The sequence below is a fragment of the Pan paniscus genome, chromosome 11, assembly GCF_029289425.2.
Source record: "Pan paniscus chromosome 11, NHGRI_mPanPan1-v2.0_pri, whole genome shotgun sequence".
NCBI lineage: Eukaryota > Metazoa > Chordata > Mammalia > Primates > Hominidae > Pan > Pan paniscus.
Genome location: NC_073260.2, coordinates 51,671,855 through 51,690,464, shown reverse-complemented (window position 1 = coordinate 51,690,464; position 18,610 = coordinate 51,671,855). Strand labels below are relative to the sequence as shown.

General features: G+C 39.6%; 1 protein-coding gene and 1 pseudogene across 1 annotated transcript; one reads left to right on the top strand and one right to left on the bottom strand.

Moving 5' to 3' along the window:
* The first annotated feature begins 5,777 nt into the window (after window positions 1-5,777).
* On the top strand, window positions 5,778-6,476 carry LOC100992339 (eukaryotic translation initiation factor 3 subunit J-like; annotated as a pseudogene).
* Window positions 6,477-17,275: 10,799 nt separating this feature from the next.
* Window positions 17,276-18,124, bottom strand: LOC100988060 (small ribosomal subunit protein eS1). The gene has a single exon (XM_034967645.4). The coding sequence runs from the start codon at window positions 18,112-18,114 to the stop codon at window positions 17,320-17,322; it is 795 nt and encodes a 264-aa protein (XP_034823536.1). The 5' UTR covers window positions 18,115-18,124; the 3' UTR covers window positions 17,276-17,319.
* Window positions 18,125-18,610: the final 486 nt, after the last annotated feature.

Genomic DNA, 18,610 nt, shown 5'->3' with positions numbered 1-18,610 from the left:
TACCAGTGTTCCTTTTACCTGGTACACCATAACCCTCTTTCTAAAGAATATTAAAAGGTATACTAAAAGGCAAAAGTCACAACTAGAAGAGGCAAAGCAAGCATCAGAACCAGAATCAGATATGCCATGAATGTCAGAAACATCAGACCAGGAATTTAAAATAACTATGACTTATAATAAGGGCTAATAGATCAAATGACACCATGCAACAACAGACAGAGAAGGTAGAGAGTAAGTGGAAAATTCCAAGCATCAAAAAGTAATGCTAATTCGGCCGGGCGCGGGGGCTCACGCCTGTAATCCCAGCACTTTGGGAGGCCGAGGTGGGTGGATCACGAGGTCAGGAGATCGAGAGCATCCTGGCTAACACGGTGAAACCCCGTCTCTACTAAAAATACAAAAAATTAGCCGGGCGTGGTGGTGGGCCCCTGTGGTCCCAGCTACTCGGGAGGCTGAGGCAGGAGAATGAACCTGGGAGGCAGAGCTTGCAGTGAGCCAAGATCGTGCCACTGCACTCCAGCCTGGGTGACAGAGTGAGACTCTGTCTCAAAAAAAAAAAAAAAAAAAAAAAAGTAATGCTAATTTTTAGCAAACTGGGAACGGAGGGGAACTTCCTCTCCTTGATAAAGAACATCTATAACAAACCTGTAGATAACATGATTTTGACAAAATAAAATCTTCATTACTAAGATCAGGAGCGAGGCAAAAATGTCCCCTTTCACCACTCCTTTTCAGCATAGTACTGGACGTCTTAGATAATGCAATAAAACATGAAAAATAAATATATGTTTATAGATTAGCAAGGAAGAAATACAATTGTCTTTGTTTGCAGATGACCTAGAGAATCCAGAAGAATCAACAAAAACCTGTTGGAACTAATAAGTGGTTACAGCAATGTTCTAGGATACAAGATTAATGTCCAAAAGTCATTTGCTTTCCTATATATTGGCAATGAACAAGTGGAATTTGAAATGAAAACACAATACCATTTATGCAAGCACCACACAAATGAAATAATTAGGTATCAATCTAACAACAAATGTATAAGATTTATATGAGGAAAATGACAAAACCCCAATGAAACAAATCAAAGAGCTAAAAAGATATCTCATGTTAATTAATAAGAAGACTCAATATTAGCAGGACTTTATTTTTTTTCCCATTTCATTTATAGACTCTGCAATTTCAATCAAAATTCTTGCAATTAGTTTGGCAATTAGTTCTGCAGTTTGCAGAACAAACTGATTCTAAATTTGTTACGGAGAGGTAAGAATCTAGAATAACTAACACAACACTGAAGGAGAACAAATTCAGAGGACATAGACTGCAGGGTTTCCAGACTTCCTATAAAGCTACAATAAACAAAAAATAATGATTTTGGAGAATGAATAGACAAATTATCCAAGGGACAAAAGTGAGCTCAGAAACAGACCCACGTAAATATACTCAACTGATCTTTTACTAAGGAGCAAAGGCAATACAATGGAGAAAAGATAGTCTTTTTTTTTTTGCTGGAACAACTTGGCATCCACTTTCAAAAACATGAATCTAGACACAGACATTTCATGCTTCACAAAATTAATATAGATCATACATCCAAATGTAAAACACCAAATTATAAAACTCTTAGAGGATAACATAGGAGGAAATCTAGATTACCTTGGGTATGGCGATGGCTTTTTAGATACAATACTAAAGTACAATCCATGAAATAAATAATTGATAAGCTGGACTTTAGTAGAATTAAAAACTACTCCATGAAAGACACAGACAAGAGAATAATCAGACAAGCCACTGACTGGGAGAAAATATTTGCAAAAGAAACATCTGGGCCAGGCACAGTGGCTCACGCCTGTAATCCCAGCACTTTGGGAGGCCAAGGCGGGTGGATCACGAGGTCAGGATATCGAGACCACCCTGGGTAACATGGTGAAACCCCGTCTCTACTAAAAATACAAAAAATTAGCCGGGCATGGTGGCAGGTGCCTGTCGTCCCAGCTACTCGGGAGGCTGAGGCAGGAAAATGGCGTGAACCTGGGAGGCAGAGCTTGCAGTGAGCCAAGATCGTGCCACTGCACTCCAGCCTGGGCGACAGAGCGAGATTCCATCTCAAAAAAAATAAAATAAAATTAAAATTAAAATATAAAGAAACATCTGATAATACCATTCAGGACATAGGCAAGGGCAGAGATTCCATAATGAAAACATCAAAAGCAATTGCAACAAGAGCAAAACTTGACAAATGGGATCTAATTAAACTAAAGAGCTTCTGCACAGTAAAAGAAACTATCATCAGAGTAAACAGACAACCTACAGAGTGGGAGAAAATTTTTGCAATCTATCCATATGACAAAGGTCTAATATCCAGAATCTATGAAGAACTTAAACAAATTTACAAGAAAAAACTAACAACCCCATTAAAAAGTGGGCAAAGGACATGAACAGATATTTCTCAAAAGAAGACATTTATGCAGCCAACAAACATATGAAAAAAAGCTCAACATCGCTGATCATTAGAGAAATGCAAATCAAAATCACAATGAGATATCATCTCATGCCAGTTGGAATGGCGATTATCAAAAAGTCAAGAAACGACAGACTCTGGCAAGGCTGTGGAGAAATAGGAACACTTTTACACTGTCGGTGGGAATGTAAATTAGTTCAACCATTGTGGAAGACAGTGTGGCGATTCCTCAAAGATCTAGAACCAGAAATACCATTTGACCCAGCAATCCCATTACTGGGTATATACCCCAAAAAATATAAATCATTCTATTATAAAGATACATGCATGCATATGTTCACTGCAGCACTATTCACAACAGCAAAGACATGGAATCAACTCAAATGCCCACCAATGATAGGCTGGATTAAAAAAAGTTGTACATATACATCATGGAATACTATACAGCCATAAAAAGGAATGAGATCACATCCTTTGCAGGGACATGGATGAAGCTGGAAGCCATTATCCTTAGCAAACTAGCACAAGAACAGAAAACCAAACACTGCATGTTCTCACTTAAAGTGTGAGCTGAGCAATGAGAACACATGGTCACAGGGAGGAGAGCAACTCACTCTGGGGCCTGTCAGGGGGGTGGGAGGAGGGAGAGCATCAGAAAGAATAGCTAACGGATTCTGGGTTTAATACCTAGGTGATCAGTTGATAGGTGCAGCAAACCACCATGGTACACATTTACCTATGTAACAAACCTGCACATCCTGCACATGAATCCCATAACTTAAAATAAAATAAAACGTTTTAAAAAAGGAAATATAGGCTAGGCACAGTGGCTCACACCTATAATCCCAGCACTTTGGGAGGCCAAGGCAGGTGGATCACATGAGGTCAGGGGTTTGAGACCAGCCTAGCCAACGTGATGAAACCCCATCTCTACTAAAAATACAAAAAATTAGCCGGGTGTGGTTGTGGGCACCTTTAATCCCAGCTACTCCAGGGGCTGAGGCAGGAGAATTGCTTGAACTAACTCAGGAGGTGGAGGTTGCAGTGAGCCAAGACAGTGCCACTGCATTCCAGCCTGGGCAGCAAGAGTGAAACTCCATCTTAAAAAAAAAAGAAAAGAAAAGAAAAGAAAATATAAAAAGGGCTCTTGAAATTCAGCCATAAGAAGAACAACCCAATTACATAATGGACAATTGTCTTGAACAGACACTTTACCAAATATATGGGTGGCAAATGAGCATATGAAGAGATGCTCCATGTCATATTTCATCATGGAGATGCCAATGAAAACAACAATGAGATAACACTACACACATACCATGATGGCCAAAATCCAAAACACCAACAATGCCAAATATTGGTGAGGATGTGGAGGAAAGAAAGTCTCATTTATCGCTGTTTGGAATGCAAAATGGTACAACCTTTTTGGAAGACAGTTTGGAAGTTTTTTAAAAAAATAAATCTTAACATAATCTTACCACACAATTCAGCAATCCCACTCATTAGTATTTACCCAAATGAATTGAAAACTGTGTCCACACAAAAACCTGTATAATGGTGAGTGGTGACTATCTGGGCCATGGCACAGGTGGTAAAAGAATTTAACAAGGCAATTGTAGGTAAAGAAAGGCAGATTTACTAGAGAAAGTAGGAACATATGTTGCAAGGCTGCAACAGGCAGGGCAGCAAGAGAGGAGCTGATTGCCAGGAGACAAAAGCTTACCGCGGATTTTGTGGAATGGTGTTTGTGCTGGGTGCTGAAGTGGGCTTTGTGCAGTGCTGATAACGCCAAAATTGCAGTGAGCTCATTTGCATTTTTCTATCAGCCAAGGGTCTGGTGATAGCTGGGTGCAGGAAGATTGTAAGTTATTTGTGCAGGAGGACTGTGCGTCCTGGACCATGAAGAAAAGGCAAACTCATAGCTTATCTGCTTTCTTTTTTTGCTTTCCCTCCATCCTGCCAGCCTGACTACCCTTTCCCAATTAGGACTCCACGATCTGCACAAGAACATTTATAACAGCTGTATTCATAATTGCCCAAACTTGGAAGTAATCAAGAAGTCCTTCAGTAAGTGAATGGATAAATAAATGTAGTAAATCCAGCCAATGAAATATTATTCAGCCATAAAAAGAAATGAGTTCTTAAGTCATGAAAAGATATGAAGGAAACTTAAATGTGTATTACTAATGAAAGAATCCAGGCTACATACTGTATTCCAACTATATATCTTTCTGGGAAAGGCAAAACTATGGAAACAGTGAAATCATCAGTCGTTGCCAGAGATTAGGAAGTAGGAAGGGCTGAATAGGGAGTGCATAGAAGATTTTTAGGTCAGTGAAACTATTCTGTGTGATACTATAATGGTGAATACATGTCCTCATACATTTGTCGAAACCCATCGAATGCGCAACACCAAGAGTGAACCCTAATGTTTATTATGAACTTTGGATGATAATGGTGAGTCACTGTAGGTTCTTGGACTGTAGGAAATGGACTACTCTGGTGCATATGTTGATAGTGGTGGAGGAGGAGAGGTTGTAGGGGTTTGGAGAAGAAGGGCATGGAACTTCCTGTTCTTTCCACCCAATTTTGATAAGAACAAAACTTAGCTCTTAAAAATTATGTTTATTAATTTTAAAAACAAAGAATATCTAATTTTTTACAAATTGCTCTAATTTCATAGAATTGCACATTAAAAATATGAGATACTACACAAAAGAAATTATAGCAGTGCTTTAGACAGGAAAGGGGCATGAGAGAACTTTCTGGAATAACAGTAATGTTGTATATCTTGATAGGGACTTGGGTCATACTGGTATATGCAATTGTCAAAACTCAAAGAACATACACCTCAGATTTGTGCATTTCAATCAATGTAAATTTTATGGTAAAACTAGGATTTTAAAACAAGTATTAAACCCTTGTTAATGATATGCACGCTAAAGTATTTAGGAGGAAGCACTACCTGCAAATTTCTGAAAACACGTGAAAAATAACATGAACTAATGGACAGATAGAGGCAAAAATAGATCTATAGATGTGAATTAAAACAAAGATTAAAATGTTAATGATAAAATCTTGGAGGTAGATATATGGTATTCACTTTAAAAATTCTGTCAACTTTATTGTATGTTTGAATATTTGCATAATATAATGTTAGGGGAAAATTGCAGCAGAGATAATATTCTAAATAGCTAAAAAAATTTCTTTCAGAAGACCAGACTCATTGAGAGAGAAAAAATTATTTTTGTTTCGTTGTTCGTTGGCTTGTTTTTTAATTCTGGCAGCGGCAGAGGAACTCTGACTCCTGGGATGCAGAAAAATTGTCTGTTGGAGTCCCGCGAAGGAGGTGGGGGACCGCTGCAAAGGCAAGGAAGAGGACGAGGATGAGGACGTCTGGGGTAACTGGGATGATGGTGATGACAGGAAAAAGAAAAAAGAGGAAGCAGAAGTAAACATTTTAGAAAAGAAAAAACTAACAGAGAAGATAAAAGAAAGAACGGCAACAGAAGAAAGGGCAGGAAGAAATTAAAAAGGGGTTAGAAGAACCTGAAGAACTCCAGCTGCTAACACCAGAGGAACAATTAGCAGATAAACCGCAGCTGGAGAAATCACAGGAAGAGTCAGACATGGAATTAGCAAAGGCAACTTTTGGTGTTAAGACTACTGTATGTGGATCGGATGCTGTAAACCCATCTTCAAGGGATGACCTTACAGAGTTTGGAAAGTTACTAAAAGATAAAATTACACAAAATAAAAAGTCACTATATTATGCCAGTTTTTTGGAAGTCTTAGTTGGAGATGTGTGTATGTCATTGGAAACTGATGACTTGAAAAAGTTCTCAATACATTGTGCTTTGAAGTGAAAATCAGAAGCAAGCAAAGCCAAGCCAAAAAGAAGAACAAAGGTATGGTTCCTGGAGGGAGATTAAAAGCCACCATGACAAATGATCTGGTAAATTATGGTGGTGATGATGCAGGGTATGCACAAGACTATGAAAATGTCATGTGACATTGCATCTTTTCCTGGTGTCATCTTTGTGTTGCCCACGACCCCTTCAACGCACAGCACAACTTCCTTTCCTTTCAGTTCTGCCAAATGCTACAATCCAAAGTGCAGTCTCTTTCGTGCTGGTTATTTAACCCCTTGACACTTAGGTGTTAACGTGCAAATGAGGGAGCTTGGATCTTGCTGCCAAGGGGTTAAAATCAGGAACCTCAATTGCTACTAAATCATAGTCCAAAACAAAGCAAACCTAATAATGTCATTTTTGGTTTCAGATTTCATAGCGGCAGTCACTGAAAATTGGAAACAAAAGGCTGCAACATGACAAAATAAATAGTGTAGTACTCAACAGCACTATTCAGTAATACAGCCTTAACCATACCTCCTTGAACTACTTCATAACTTGTCAAGAAAAGCAGCTGCAGCAAGGGCATGTGGCATGCACCTAGTATGAAAATTGCTTTGTCTTAAAATTGAATGTGAGGCTATTAAAAATACATTGTGAAGAAGACTGCTTATTCCAGAGTGAAGATACTGTGGCTGAAAAGCACTAGTTTGATTAAAATTAAATGACCAAAGCCTTCCAACTTTGAATCTGAAGAGGGTAAGCCTCTCCATTATAACATCACATGTTGTGGATTCTCTTGAGTACAAAGACTGTCTAGTTACTGAAACCACCTTTGCAAAATTATGACTGAGACAGTGAAAGAGATCTAACTTAATTGATTCCATCCTGCTTCTAACCTCCAAGCTGTCCTTGTTCATTCTTGGGTGTAGGCTGAAGTAACTTTGGGAGAAACTTAGTTTATAGTTTAAAACAAAGACGATAACAGCCCTATCCCAAAGCAGACTTCCTCCTTGCCTGGGGACTACTGCCTTTGCAGGACTAACATTAGCCACAAGATTAGAAATTATGGTTTAGGAGTCATGCAGCTGGAGGCTGCAAGATTCTGACCCTCCCTAACCTGTTCCTAAGATCAGTGCGTGAGATATTTTGCAGCCCCTGCACTAATGAATCAGCTGGCACCACCCAGATTAATAAACTGTCTCATCTGACCTTGTGGCCCAACCCAGGAACTGACTCAGCACAAGAAGACAGCTTCGACTCCCTATGATTTCTTCTCTGACCAATCAGCAGTCTTGGCTCGTTGGCCTCTCCCCACCCACCAAGTTGTCCTTAAAAACTATGCTCCCCAAGTGCTCTTGGGGGAGACTAATTTGAGTGATAATACAGCTCTGGTCTCCCACACAGCCAGTTCTTTGTGAATTACTCTTTCTCTATTGCCATTCCCCTGTCTTGAGAAATTGGCTCTGTCTAAACAGTGGGCAAGGTGAACCCCTTGGGCGGTAACATTACTTATCAAACTATTTCTACTGATGAAGTGCTTCAGATGGGGGCTGCAGGACTCTTTACCTGTTTTTGTTTGCCTGATCTAAGTGTCTGAGAAACAAATCTTAGTTCTCCTGGGCTGCAATAAAACAACTTTACCAGGGTTTTGGCATTTCCTTTCTTTTCCTTTATAAAATATGCTCAACAAACTGCACCAGTTAACTACAGTTTGATAAATTGCTAACAATTATGACATTTGCAATGATTTATAAAGCAACTATTTCAAATAAATAAATAACAAAGAGCATTAAAGAAGTTTATTCTACCAAAAAAAGACAGCAGTTTCTGCCCCAGCCTAGAGAAGGTTCAGAACATGAGAAGGACTTGAAAGGAGAGCAGAGAAGTCACCTTTGGGTGTGAGTCCCTGAGCCACAGAGGTAGGGGGCGGGAGACAGGGGAAGGGTCAAGAATATGCATTTGTGCACATAGGAGTCTATGGCTATAAAACTGCTCATAATTAAACTAAAGAGCTTCTGCACAGCAAAAGAAACTACCATCTGAGTGAACAGGCAACCTACAGAATGGGAGAAAATTTTTACAATCTACCCATCTGACAAAGGGCTAATATTCAGAATCTATAAAGAACTTAAACAAATTTACAAGAAAAAATCAAACAACCACATCAAAAAGTGGGCAAAGGATATGAACAGACACTTCTCAAAAGAAGACATTTACGTAGCCAACAGACACATGAAAAAATGCTCATCATTACTGGCCATCAGAAAATGCAAATCAAAACCACAATGAGATACCATCTCACACCAGTTAGAATGGCGATCATTAAAAAGTCAGGAAACAACAGGTGCTGGGGAGGATGTGGAGACATAGGACGCTTTTACACTGTTGGTGGGACTGAAAACTGGTTTAACCATTGTGGAAGACAGTATGGCGATTCCTCAAGGATGTAGGACTAGAAATACCATTTGACCCAGTCATCCCATTACTGGGCATATACCCAAAGAATTATAAATCATGCTGCTATAAAGACACATGCACACGTATGTTTATTGTGGCACTATTCACAATAGCAAAGACTTGGAACCAACCCAAATGTCCATCAATGGTAGACTGGATTAAGAAAATGTGGCACATATACACCACGGAATACTATGCAGCCATAAAAAAGGATGAGTTCTTGTCCTTTGTAGGGACATGGATGAAGCTGGAAACCATCATTCTCAGTAAACTATCGCAAGGACAGAAAACCAAACACTGCATGTTCTCACTCATAGGTGGGAATTGAACAATGAGAACACATGGACACAGGGTGGAGAACATCGCACACTGGGGCCTGTCGTGGGGTGGGAGGAGGGGGGAGAGATAGCATTAGGAGATATACCTAATGTAAATGACGAGTTAATGGGTGCAGTACACCAACATGGCACATGTATACATATGTAACAAACCTGCTCGTTGTGCACATGTACCCCAGGACTTAAAGTAAAATAATTAAAAAAAATAAAAATAAAAAAACAAAAATAAATAAAGTTAAAAAAACTGCTCATTATTATATGTTAATATAAACATACTACATGTTATTATATATTAAGTTTATCCCAAATGTTTCTGACAATGTATTAGGTTGGTGCAAATGTAATTGCGATTTTTGTCGTTACTTTTAAATGGCAAAACCGCGATTACGTTTGCACAAACCTAATACATATCAAAGACAATTTTCAAACTCATGGGTTCTAGAACCCTTGTGAGAACAGTCAGTTTCCCTAATATAACTTCTAAAAGTACTTATTAGGTGGGAAAGCAGTGTTCTTTTTTTTTGAAACAGGGTTTCTGGTTCTGTCACCCAGGCTGGAGTGCAGTGGCGTGATCGTGACTCAATGCAGCCTCCACTTGCCAGGCTCCCAAAGTTCTAGGATTACAAGCATGAGCCACTGTGCCTGGCCACAGTATTCTTGTGATCATTGGAATCTGTAGTGTAATCCCACCATAATGATTTGGTAATGGGGTTTAAGGTCCCACTTATACTTAGAAAAGAAAGTTTTAATAACGGGAATAAATTAAGGGGATAAATTTTTCTGAAGTTTTGTTGAAACTTTTAAGAGAAAATCTTACAACATGAAGGCTAAAAAGATTTCCTGAACAAAAGAAGGCTAAGGCACAGTTAAATAAAATAGTGTTCATTACTGTCAATTTGCACTTGGTTTCTGGTGGCAAGTAATTGGGGTGTGTCCTTGACTGGATCTCTTAATGAGTTTTATCAGTCATTTGAATGAATATGGTGGTGACGCTGATAGAAAGCTTGAAGGTACTTTAAATGCTTTTTTACTTTGTAATTTTTGTGGATACATAATAGGTGTATATATTTATGGGCTATGTGAGATATTTTGATACAGGCATGCAATGCGTAATAATCACATCAGAGTAAATGGAGTATCCATCTCCTCAAGCATTTATCCTTTCTTTGTGTTATAAACAATCCAATTATACTCTTTTAGTTATTTTTACACGTGCAAGTAAATTATTATTGACTACTGTTATCTTGTTGTGTGTGCTATCAAATACTAGGTTTGTTTCATTCTTTCTATTTTTTTGTACCCATTAACCATCCCCACTTCCCCCCACACTCCCACTACCCTTCCCAGCCTCTAGTAACCATCCTTCTACCCTCTATCTTCATGAGGTCACTTGTTTTAATGTTTAACTCCACAAAGAATTGAGAATATGTGAAGTTTGTACTTCTGTGCTTGACTTATTTCACTTAAAATAATGACCTCCAGTTCCATCCATGTTGTTGCAAATGACAGATTTGATTCTTTTTTATGGCTGAAATAGTAGTGCTTTGTGTATATGTACCATTGTGTATATGTACCATTGTGTATATGTATATTTTCTTTATCCATTCATCTGTTGATGGACACTTAGATTGCTCCCAAATCTTGGCTATCCTGCAACAAACATGTGAGTGCAGATATCTCTTCGATATGCTGATTTCCTTTCTTTTGGGTATATACCTAGCAATGGGATTGCTGGATCGTATGGTAGCTCTATTTTTAGTTTTTTGAGGCATTTCCAAACTGTTCTCCACGGTGGTTGTACTTATTTACATCCCCACCAACAGGGTACAAGGGTTGCGTTTTCTCCACATCCTCTCCAGCATTTGTTTTTGCTTGTCTTTTGGATATAAGCCATTTTAACTGGGGTGAGATGATACCACCTTGTAGTTTTGATTTGCATTTTTCTGATGATTAGTGATGTTGAGCACCTTTTCATATGCCTGTTTGTCTTTTGTATGTCTTCTTCTTCTTCTTTTTTTTTCTGAGATGGAGTTTCACTCTGTTGCCCAGTTGCCCAGGCTGGAGTGCCGTGGCGTGATCTCGGCTCACTGCCACCTCCACCTCCCAGGTTCAAGCGATTCTCCTGTCTCAGCCTCCCAGGTAGCTGGGATTACAGGCGTGTGCCACCACACCTGGCTAATTTTTGTATTTTTAGTACAGATGAGGTTTCACCATGTTGGCCAGGCTGGTCTTGAACTCCTGGCCTCAAGTGATATGCCAGCCTTGGCCTCCCAAAGTGCTGGAATTATGGGCGTGAGCCATCACACCCAGCCTGCCATTTGTATGTCTTTTTTTGAGAAATGTCTATTCAGATCTTTTGCCAATTTTTTAATCAGATTATTAGACTTTTTTCCTATAGAATTGTTGGAGCTCCTTATATATTCTAGTTATTAATCCCTTATCAGATGGGTAGTTTGCAAATATTTTCTCCTATTCTATGGGTTGCCTCTTCACTTTATTGACTGTATTCCTTGCTGTGCAGAAGCTTTTTAACTTGGTATGATCCTATTTGTCTATTTTTGCTTTGGTTGCCTGTGCTTGTGGGGTGTTACTCAAGAAATCTTTGTCCAGACCAACGTCCTGGTGAGTTTCCCCAATGTTTTTGTGTAGTAGTCTCATAGTTTCAGGTTTCGAATTTTAGCCATTTTGATTTTATTTTTGTATATAGTGAGAGATAGGGGTCTAGTTTCATTTTTCTGCATGGATATCCAGTTTTCCCAGCACCGTTTATTAAAGAAACTGTCTTTTCCCCAATGTTTGTTCTTGGCAACTTTGTAAAACATGAGTTCACTGTAGATGTGCTTGAAGGCACACACAAAAATCCATCCCACCCCACTAAGCCACCCAAACAAACATGAAAGACAAAAACTGTTTTGGTTAGGGAAACATAGCTCTGGAACTAATTCCCTGGGCCCCTTGTTACCACCAGCCCCTCCTGTAAGAAAATGATTTGTCGAAGCTTCAGTGACCATTGAAGGGATGCTCTATAAGACAAGTCTGTTGACTGAAAGAGACAGAAACCAATGTTGAAGCTACTTATGCAAGAGGAGGACCTGGGTGGCACAGACCTGGCTGGATGCAGGGCTCACAGATCGTCATCAGCCCTCCATCTCTTCCCACCTTCAGGACCTACTGTCCTCTGTTTTGCACACACTCCCAGCCAGGCTCACTTTTTATCCTCCTTGGAGGAAAGTGGGTTTCCCAGTTGTGTCTGGGCTGGTGCTGCTTGGCCCTGCCTGGGTCCCATGCCGGCCTCAGGATGGGAGGGATGGTCAACTCAGCTGCAGCACATGGATTGCTCTGTGAAGAGCAATCTCCACAGGAAACCAGGATGGCTTCACCAGGGAGGCAGAACAACAAATGCCCATGACAGAGGGCATACACCGTGAATAAAAGAATCAGGATTTTAAACAGAAAGGCAGAAAGAAGAGGACTTCCAAACCCTAGAAAGTTTAAAACTAATAGAATAAAATTTACTGTGCGTAAATGTAAAGCCTTATGTTGAGATTAAATACATGTATGTGTGTCAAATTTTATCTAAAAATATATGTAGCCAAAAAGTCACAAAAAATAAAAATAAAAAAGTAACAAAAGTAAAACAAAAATATATGTAGCCATATTCATGTGATGCAACTATAAGAAAAAAGTAGAAATGGTTTAGTAGTGTCCTTAAAAAAAAAGTCTTAGTTTTTGGTTGCTGGTCACTTTGAGATGGTTATCAACGTGATTTGGACACTTTAAAAGTTTGCAATAATGAGATTAAAAAGCAAGATAAAGGAGGAGATAGTGCTGTTAATGCCCATTTCATGGTGTCATGTCTGGAATATTGTGCTTGAGCATAGGGGTGCGGGTAGGGGTGACATTTTAAGGACACTAGTGAGCATTCAAAGAAGAATCAGCATCCAGCTCGTGAAAACGACCGTGACACCTCCCCTTCCACCCCCCTTGCCCCAGAGCATGCCACTTTAAGGATTATTTTGAGTGTAAAGAAACTAAAAATCAATAGATAGAAGATTATTTCTCTGCTCTCCCCTCGGATGCCTAAAACCCGGGCATAAATTTCCCTTTGTTAAGGTGGCATGGATTTCCCCCTCTCCTGTACCAGGATGAGGAGAGGGAACCCTTGTCACCAGGAACAGAGAGCCAACACCAAAATAAGTCTGCATAAACAAGCCTCCCTAAATAAGCAGGATAATCCATTAGTTCCCACATAGTTTTCCTAGTCACTTTTCCACAATTAATCATTCCTCAAAGCCCAAATCTTCTTTCCTTTGTTAAAATGGCACATAAGCCTCTGAGTTTAGCAATTTCTTTGACTTTCCTTTCCTTTCTGTGAACTCCTGTGTATGTAAAATATTAGTAAACTTTCTATTATTTTCTCCTGTTAATCTGTCTCTTGTGAGTCAAACTTGCAGAGCCTCCCAGTCAGTGAACCTAAGAGGGAAGAGAAAATGTATTTCCTTCCTGGCACTACAAAAGGTGCATGTTTGTTGAAAGGAAGTACTTAACTGCTACACGGCAGGAGGTATAATCCAGACAGAAGTAAGAAGTGTGCTGGATATTAGAATATTCCTGCTCTTCATAAGTGGATGAATTGTATGACCACCAATTTTCCAGTACTCCTAAAATTTTTGATCCCAAAGGTACCTTAAATCCCTCTAAAACAAGAATAAAAAAATTGAATACATTATTGAGAAACAGATGTTCAGAAATTTTTCATCTTGTAGAATGGAAACCATACCTATTCAACAACAACTCCCGTTTTCCTCCCCATCCCAGTTCCCACTAATCACCACTCTACTTTCTATTTCTATGAACTTAGCTGCCTTAGATAACTTGTATAAGTAGATTCACACAATATTTTCCTTTTTGTGACCATGCTCTTACTCTTAGGACAATGGCCTTAGGGTTCATCCATGGGGCAGCACAGGACATGATTTCCTTCCTTTCTAAGGTCACAGAATGTTCTATTGTGTGTCTATTTTCAAAGGAGGAATTCTGGAGATGGGTGATTATATCAACACTCACGGTATCTTATTTAACTTTTAACACAAAATTATGAGGTCATTGCTGTTATACACATCTGTAGTGGTTAAAATCAAGCCTTCGAGAGTGAAAGTGATTTGCCCAAAGTTTATGCATACCAGAAATGAGACTTGAGTTATCTTCTTCCCAAGCCTTTGCCATTGAGTAGGAAACTCATAAAGTCAAAGGGCACTGGAATTGTTGCTTCTATTGGTTTGTCATTTTTTTCCACTTACTGTTTTAGTGCAGACATGTCTGAAATGCAAACAGGTTTTAAAATGGAAGCTTTGGAGTATTCCGTAATTATGGCTATCAACGTTTAGTATTTCCAGCAAAACATTCTTATTTATCAACTTCCCCATTTATCTCAATCAAAATAATAAGTAGGAAAAAGAAAAAGCATAAATAGTTCTCACTGCTTCTACAATCCAAAAGAAAAATAAAAAATATAAGCGAGAAATGCAAGTTCAGAGAAGTTCCCAATTTTCTTCCCTTTCATCATTGGGCAAAATGATCAAACTATTCTTGCTGAGTGGGCAACTCCCCATGGTACTTCAGAAAGGCTTTGTTGCCTGGTGTGGCAGTGCCTAAAAATTCCTTAGATGCTAGGGGAAATGCAACAGCATTGTCCCAGATGACTGTACTATGCTGTTTTTCTTTTTCTTTTCTTTTCTTTTATTTATTTATTTATTTATTTATTTATTTATTTATTTATTTATTTATTTTTGAGACAGAGTTTCGCTCTTGTTGCCCAGGCTGGAGTGCAATGGCATGATCTCAGCTCACCACAACCTCTGCCTCCTGGGTTCAAGCAATTCTCCTGCCTCAGCCTCCCAAGCAGCTGGGATTACAGGCATGCGCCACCACTCCTGGCTAATTTTTCTATTGTTAGTAAAGATGGTGTTTCTCCACGTTGGTCAGACTGGTCTCGAACTCCTGACGTCAGATGATCCATCTGCCTTGGCCTCCCAAAGTGCTGGGATTACAGGTGTGAGCCACTGCACCCGGCCACTATGCTGTTATTCTTGATATCACTAGATTGGATATTTTGTTGAGTCTTACCTTAAATACCCTTCATGCTAGTTTGTACCAGTAATCTCACACACCTCAAGCTGTTTCTCTTTCTCTTCATTGTCCCTCCATGGTTCCCTGGGAGAGGGCAGCAGAAGAGGGTCCCAGCTCCCTGTGTTTGAAAACTGCTGGGATCAGACAGGATTGGTGGCCCTTGGCTTGCCAGCCCAGATGCCACCCACATGGACCTCTTGCATTGTCCTGCAGGACTCTGGCAGAGTTCCAGAATCCACCAGGCCCCTGAGAATGGAGTGGTGAGGCCTTAGGGGACCGCTGCTGAGGACACTGGCTAGCTTCTGATGATGGGGACTCTCTAAAGAACACAGGAGTTCTAAGTTCCCTGAGGCATTTCTAAGCATCTCTAGGATAGCAAGGAGGGTCTAGGATTCCTGTGTCCTGGGGGCAGGAGAAATTCCCCAAGTCCACCTGAGACCCACTGAGCTATGGGCAAAGTGCCAGGGTCCCGGGGAGTTGTAGCCAAATTAGCAACAATTCTTCTCTTAGCCTAATTATCATTCTGCCATGGTATTTACTGGGTGTCTGTCATATACTGGGGACCCCTACACTGTAAAACAAAGTCTCTGTCCTCAAGATGCTTTGGTTGGGGAGACGGGATATGTAACAGTTTTGTTTGTCCTTCTGATATAACTAAAACATGTTTCTTATATCATTCAAATTATTATTTAGTTTCATTTATCCCTTCGAACTTGGGGAAAAACTCACTCATTTACCACTTCACATATTTCTTAATCAAATTCTACTCACTTCCGCAGAGTCTTGCAACCATCCCTGAAACTACTCCTGAGTGTTGCATGTCAGTAACTTTCTACATGAAGCACATAGAAATTTGGAAGTTGGGAGTGTGCATGAGGAGTAGGGTACTGTGCAGAGTGGGTGGATTTAGAGGATTCACAGGCCATATCCCCAGTGTAGACAATAATTAGCCTGGCAATGGTGACCTTGTATGGACCTTGCTCCGTGAACCACAAATCTGGGATGCTGGCCAAGGAAACACTCAGGCAGAACAACCCAACACCAAGGCTTTTTATTTTGTTTTATTTTATTCTTTTTTATTTATTATTATTATTATACTTTAAGTTTTAGGGTACATGTGCACAATGTGCAGGTTAGTTACATATGTATACATGTGCCATGCTGGTGCGCTGCACCCACTAACTCGTCATCTAGCATTAGGTATATCTCCCAATGCTATCCCTCCCCCCTCCCCCTACCCCACAACAGTCCCCAGAGTGTGATGTACCAAGGCTTTTTAATTGCCCGGCAGTGGGACTGTGAACCTGGGAGACCTGTGCCTTCAGCCATTGCTGATTCCTCCTTCTAGAGTGGGAGATCAGCACCTGGACAGAGGACACTGTGACTAGAAAATGCATTTAAAAGAAGGGATTATTGCTTCCTCGGATCAGACTGTGTGATCTACACTGAACTCTTACATGTTATTTTATCGGCATTCTAACAATGATCCCAAAGAAACATCAGACTCCTTGTTCAGAAGGTAGGTTAGTTCTCAGCAGTACAAATTGGGTCCTCAGTGGATCCTGTGGATTTGAGGATGAAGTTTACAGATGCTTTGGACCGTAGCTGCAGGTCTGATTTGAGGACCATGAGACCAAGTCAGGGAGGCAGCAACTAATGGGGGAGGGAACAAGACACAAGAAATAACAAACATAAAGTATCAGAGTGGACTTAGTAACTCAGCAGAACTTCCAAATCTCATATTGAGATTGCCCTGGCTTTGGCATATTGAAGGGATCATATACAGGGAATGGGGAATGCCTAATTATATGGGTCTATTTCCTCTTTATGGTCTCAAAGATTTTTTTAAGAGTTTATAGGATTATTTTTTTAATTACATAAGGAATATTTAATTTTTAACATCTTAAAATGGTTACAGTTCATGAATACCACAAGACAACCTAAAAAGGTGCAGTCTAGAGTAGCCTATTTGGCTGTTAGTAACATAGGTTTTTTGTTTTTTGTTTTTTTTGTTTTTTTTCAGAAGCAAACCATCACAAATAGCACTTTTTATTTGCCACTATTTGAAGTCTGAACTTTAAACAGATTCTTGGACTGGTGGTTCATATCCATCAGCTCGTTCAACTTTAGCACCTGTCTCGTCCCCAGTGGCTTTTCCAGAACTACTGCCTTCACCATGAAGCTCCATGAGCTTTCCCAATTCAAACTTGGGCTTCTTCAGCATTTTTACTTTTCTAACGAAGACATCATGGAGAGGATAAATAGATTGGCAAGCCTTTTCTATGTCTTTTCCAATGCTGTCTGGAATCAATTTATTGACCACTTCTTTCAAGTCATTTGTCTGCACCTCTCGGGTCATGATTTCCATCATCTTCTTCCGGATTTGGCGGACCTGTTGGTGCTGAGCATAAGAGGTCTTCCGTATCTGATTGTTGCGTTTTTTAGTAAAACCAACACAGAACAGACGAAGCAAGTAACCATCGGTAGTCTTGACATCAACGTGAGCTTCAATCATTGTCTGCCATTTTTTGACCATGGAACACATTTTGTCACGGGTAAGATCCATGCCATGGAAGTTAGTCAGGCAGTTTTTACCCTGAACATCTTCAGTAATCAGCTTGAATTTTCTAAATGCAACTTCATCATTCTGCAAATCAGCAAGACTCACTTCAAACACACGACCCTTGAGACCATCAGATGCAATTTTGGTTCCTTGGGTCCTGGTGACGAGCGTCTTTCCAATATTTCTTATATTGAACATAGCAGGTGCTTTCACATCATACCAATCTTTCTTAGAAAATGGATCAACCACTTTCTTCTTGGCTCCCTTTTTGCCGCCTTTCGTAAGGCGCTTGTTCTTGCCAACCGCCATGGTGCTGGTCCAGTAACATAGGTTTTGACCATGATCAATGACTTAATATCCATGTTAGTCACTCCTGAGTTGATATTACTGTAATTTTTTTTTCTCATTGACTTGGGTGATAGTATAAAAAGTATGCTTATTAATTTTACAGATGACAAATGTCAGATGTTACAACTTATTTTAAAGGGATTCCTGTGGTACTTCAAACTTTACTAAAGACAAAACAAATGGTTTTTATCTTCATAATTGTTTTGCTTCCTGGATCTCTCCCTTCTGTTCATGATATCAGTGACTTCACTGCCAAGGCTAAAGTGATATCATGAAAAGAAAAGAGAAACCCAGAAAGCAAAACAGTTATGAAGACAAAGACCATTTATTTTGTCTTTAGTAAAGTTTGAAGTACCAGAGGATTTCTAGGTAGGTCTAGTAAAAAAAATGTAAATTTGAAGTATAGCCCAGTCAGGAAAGAATTCAGTGTTAAGAGATACATATTTCAAAGTCATCC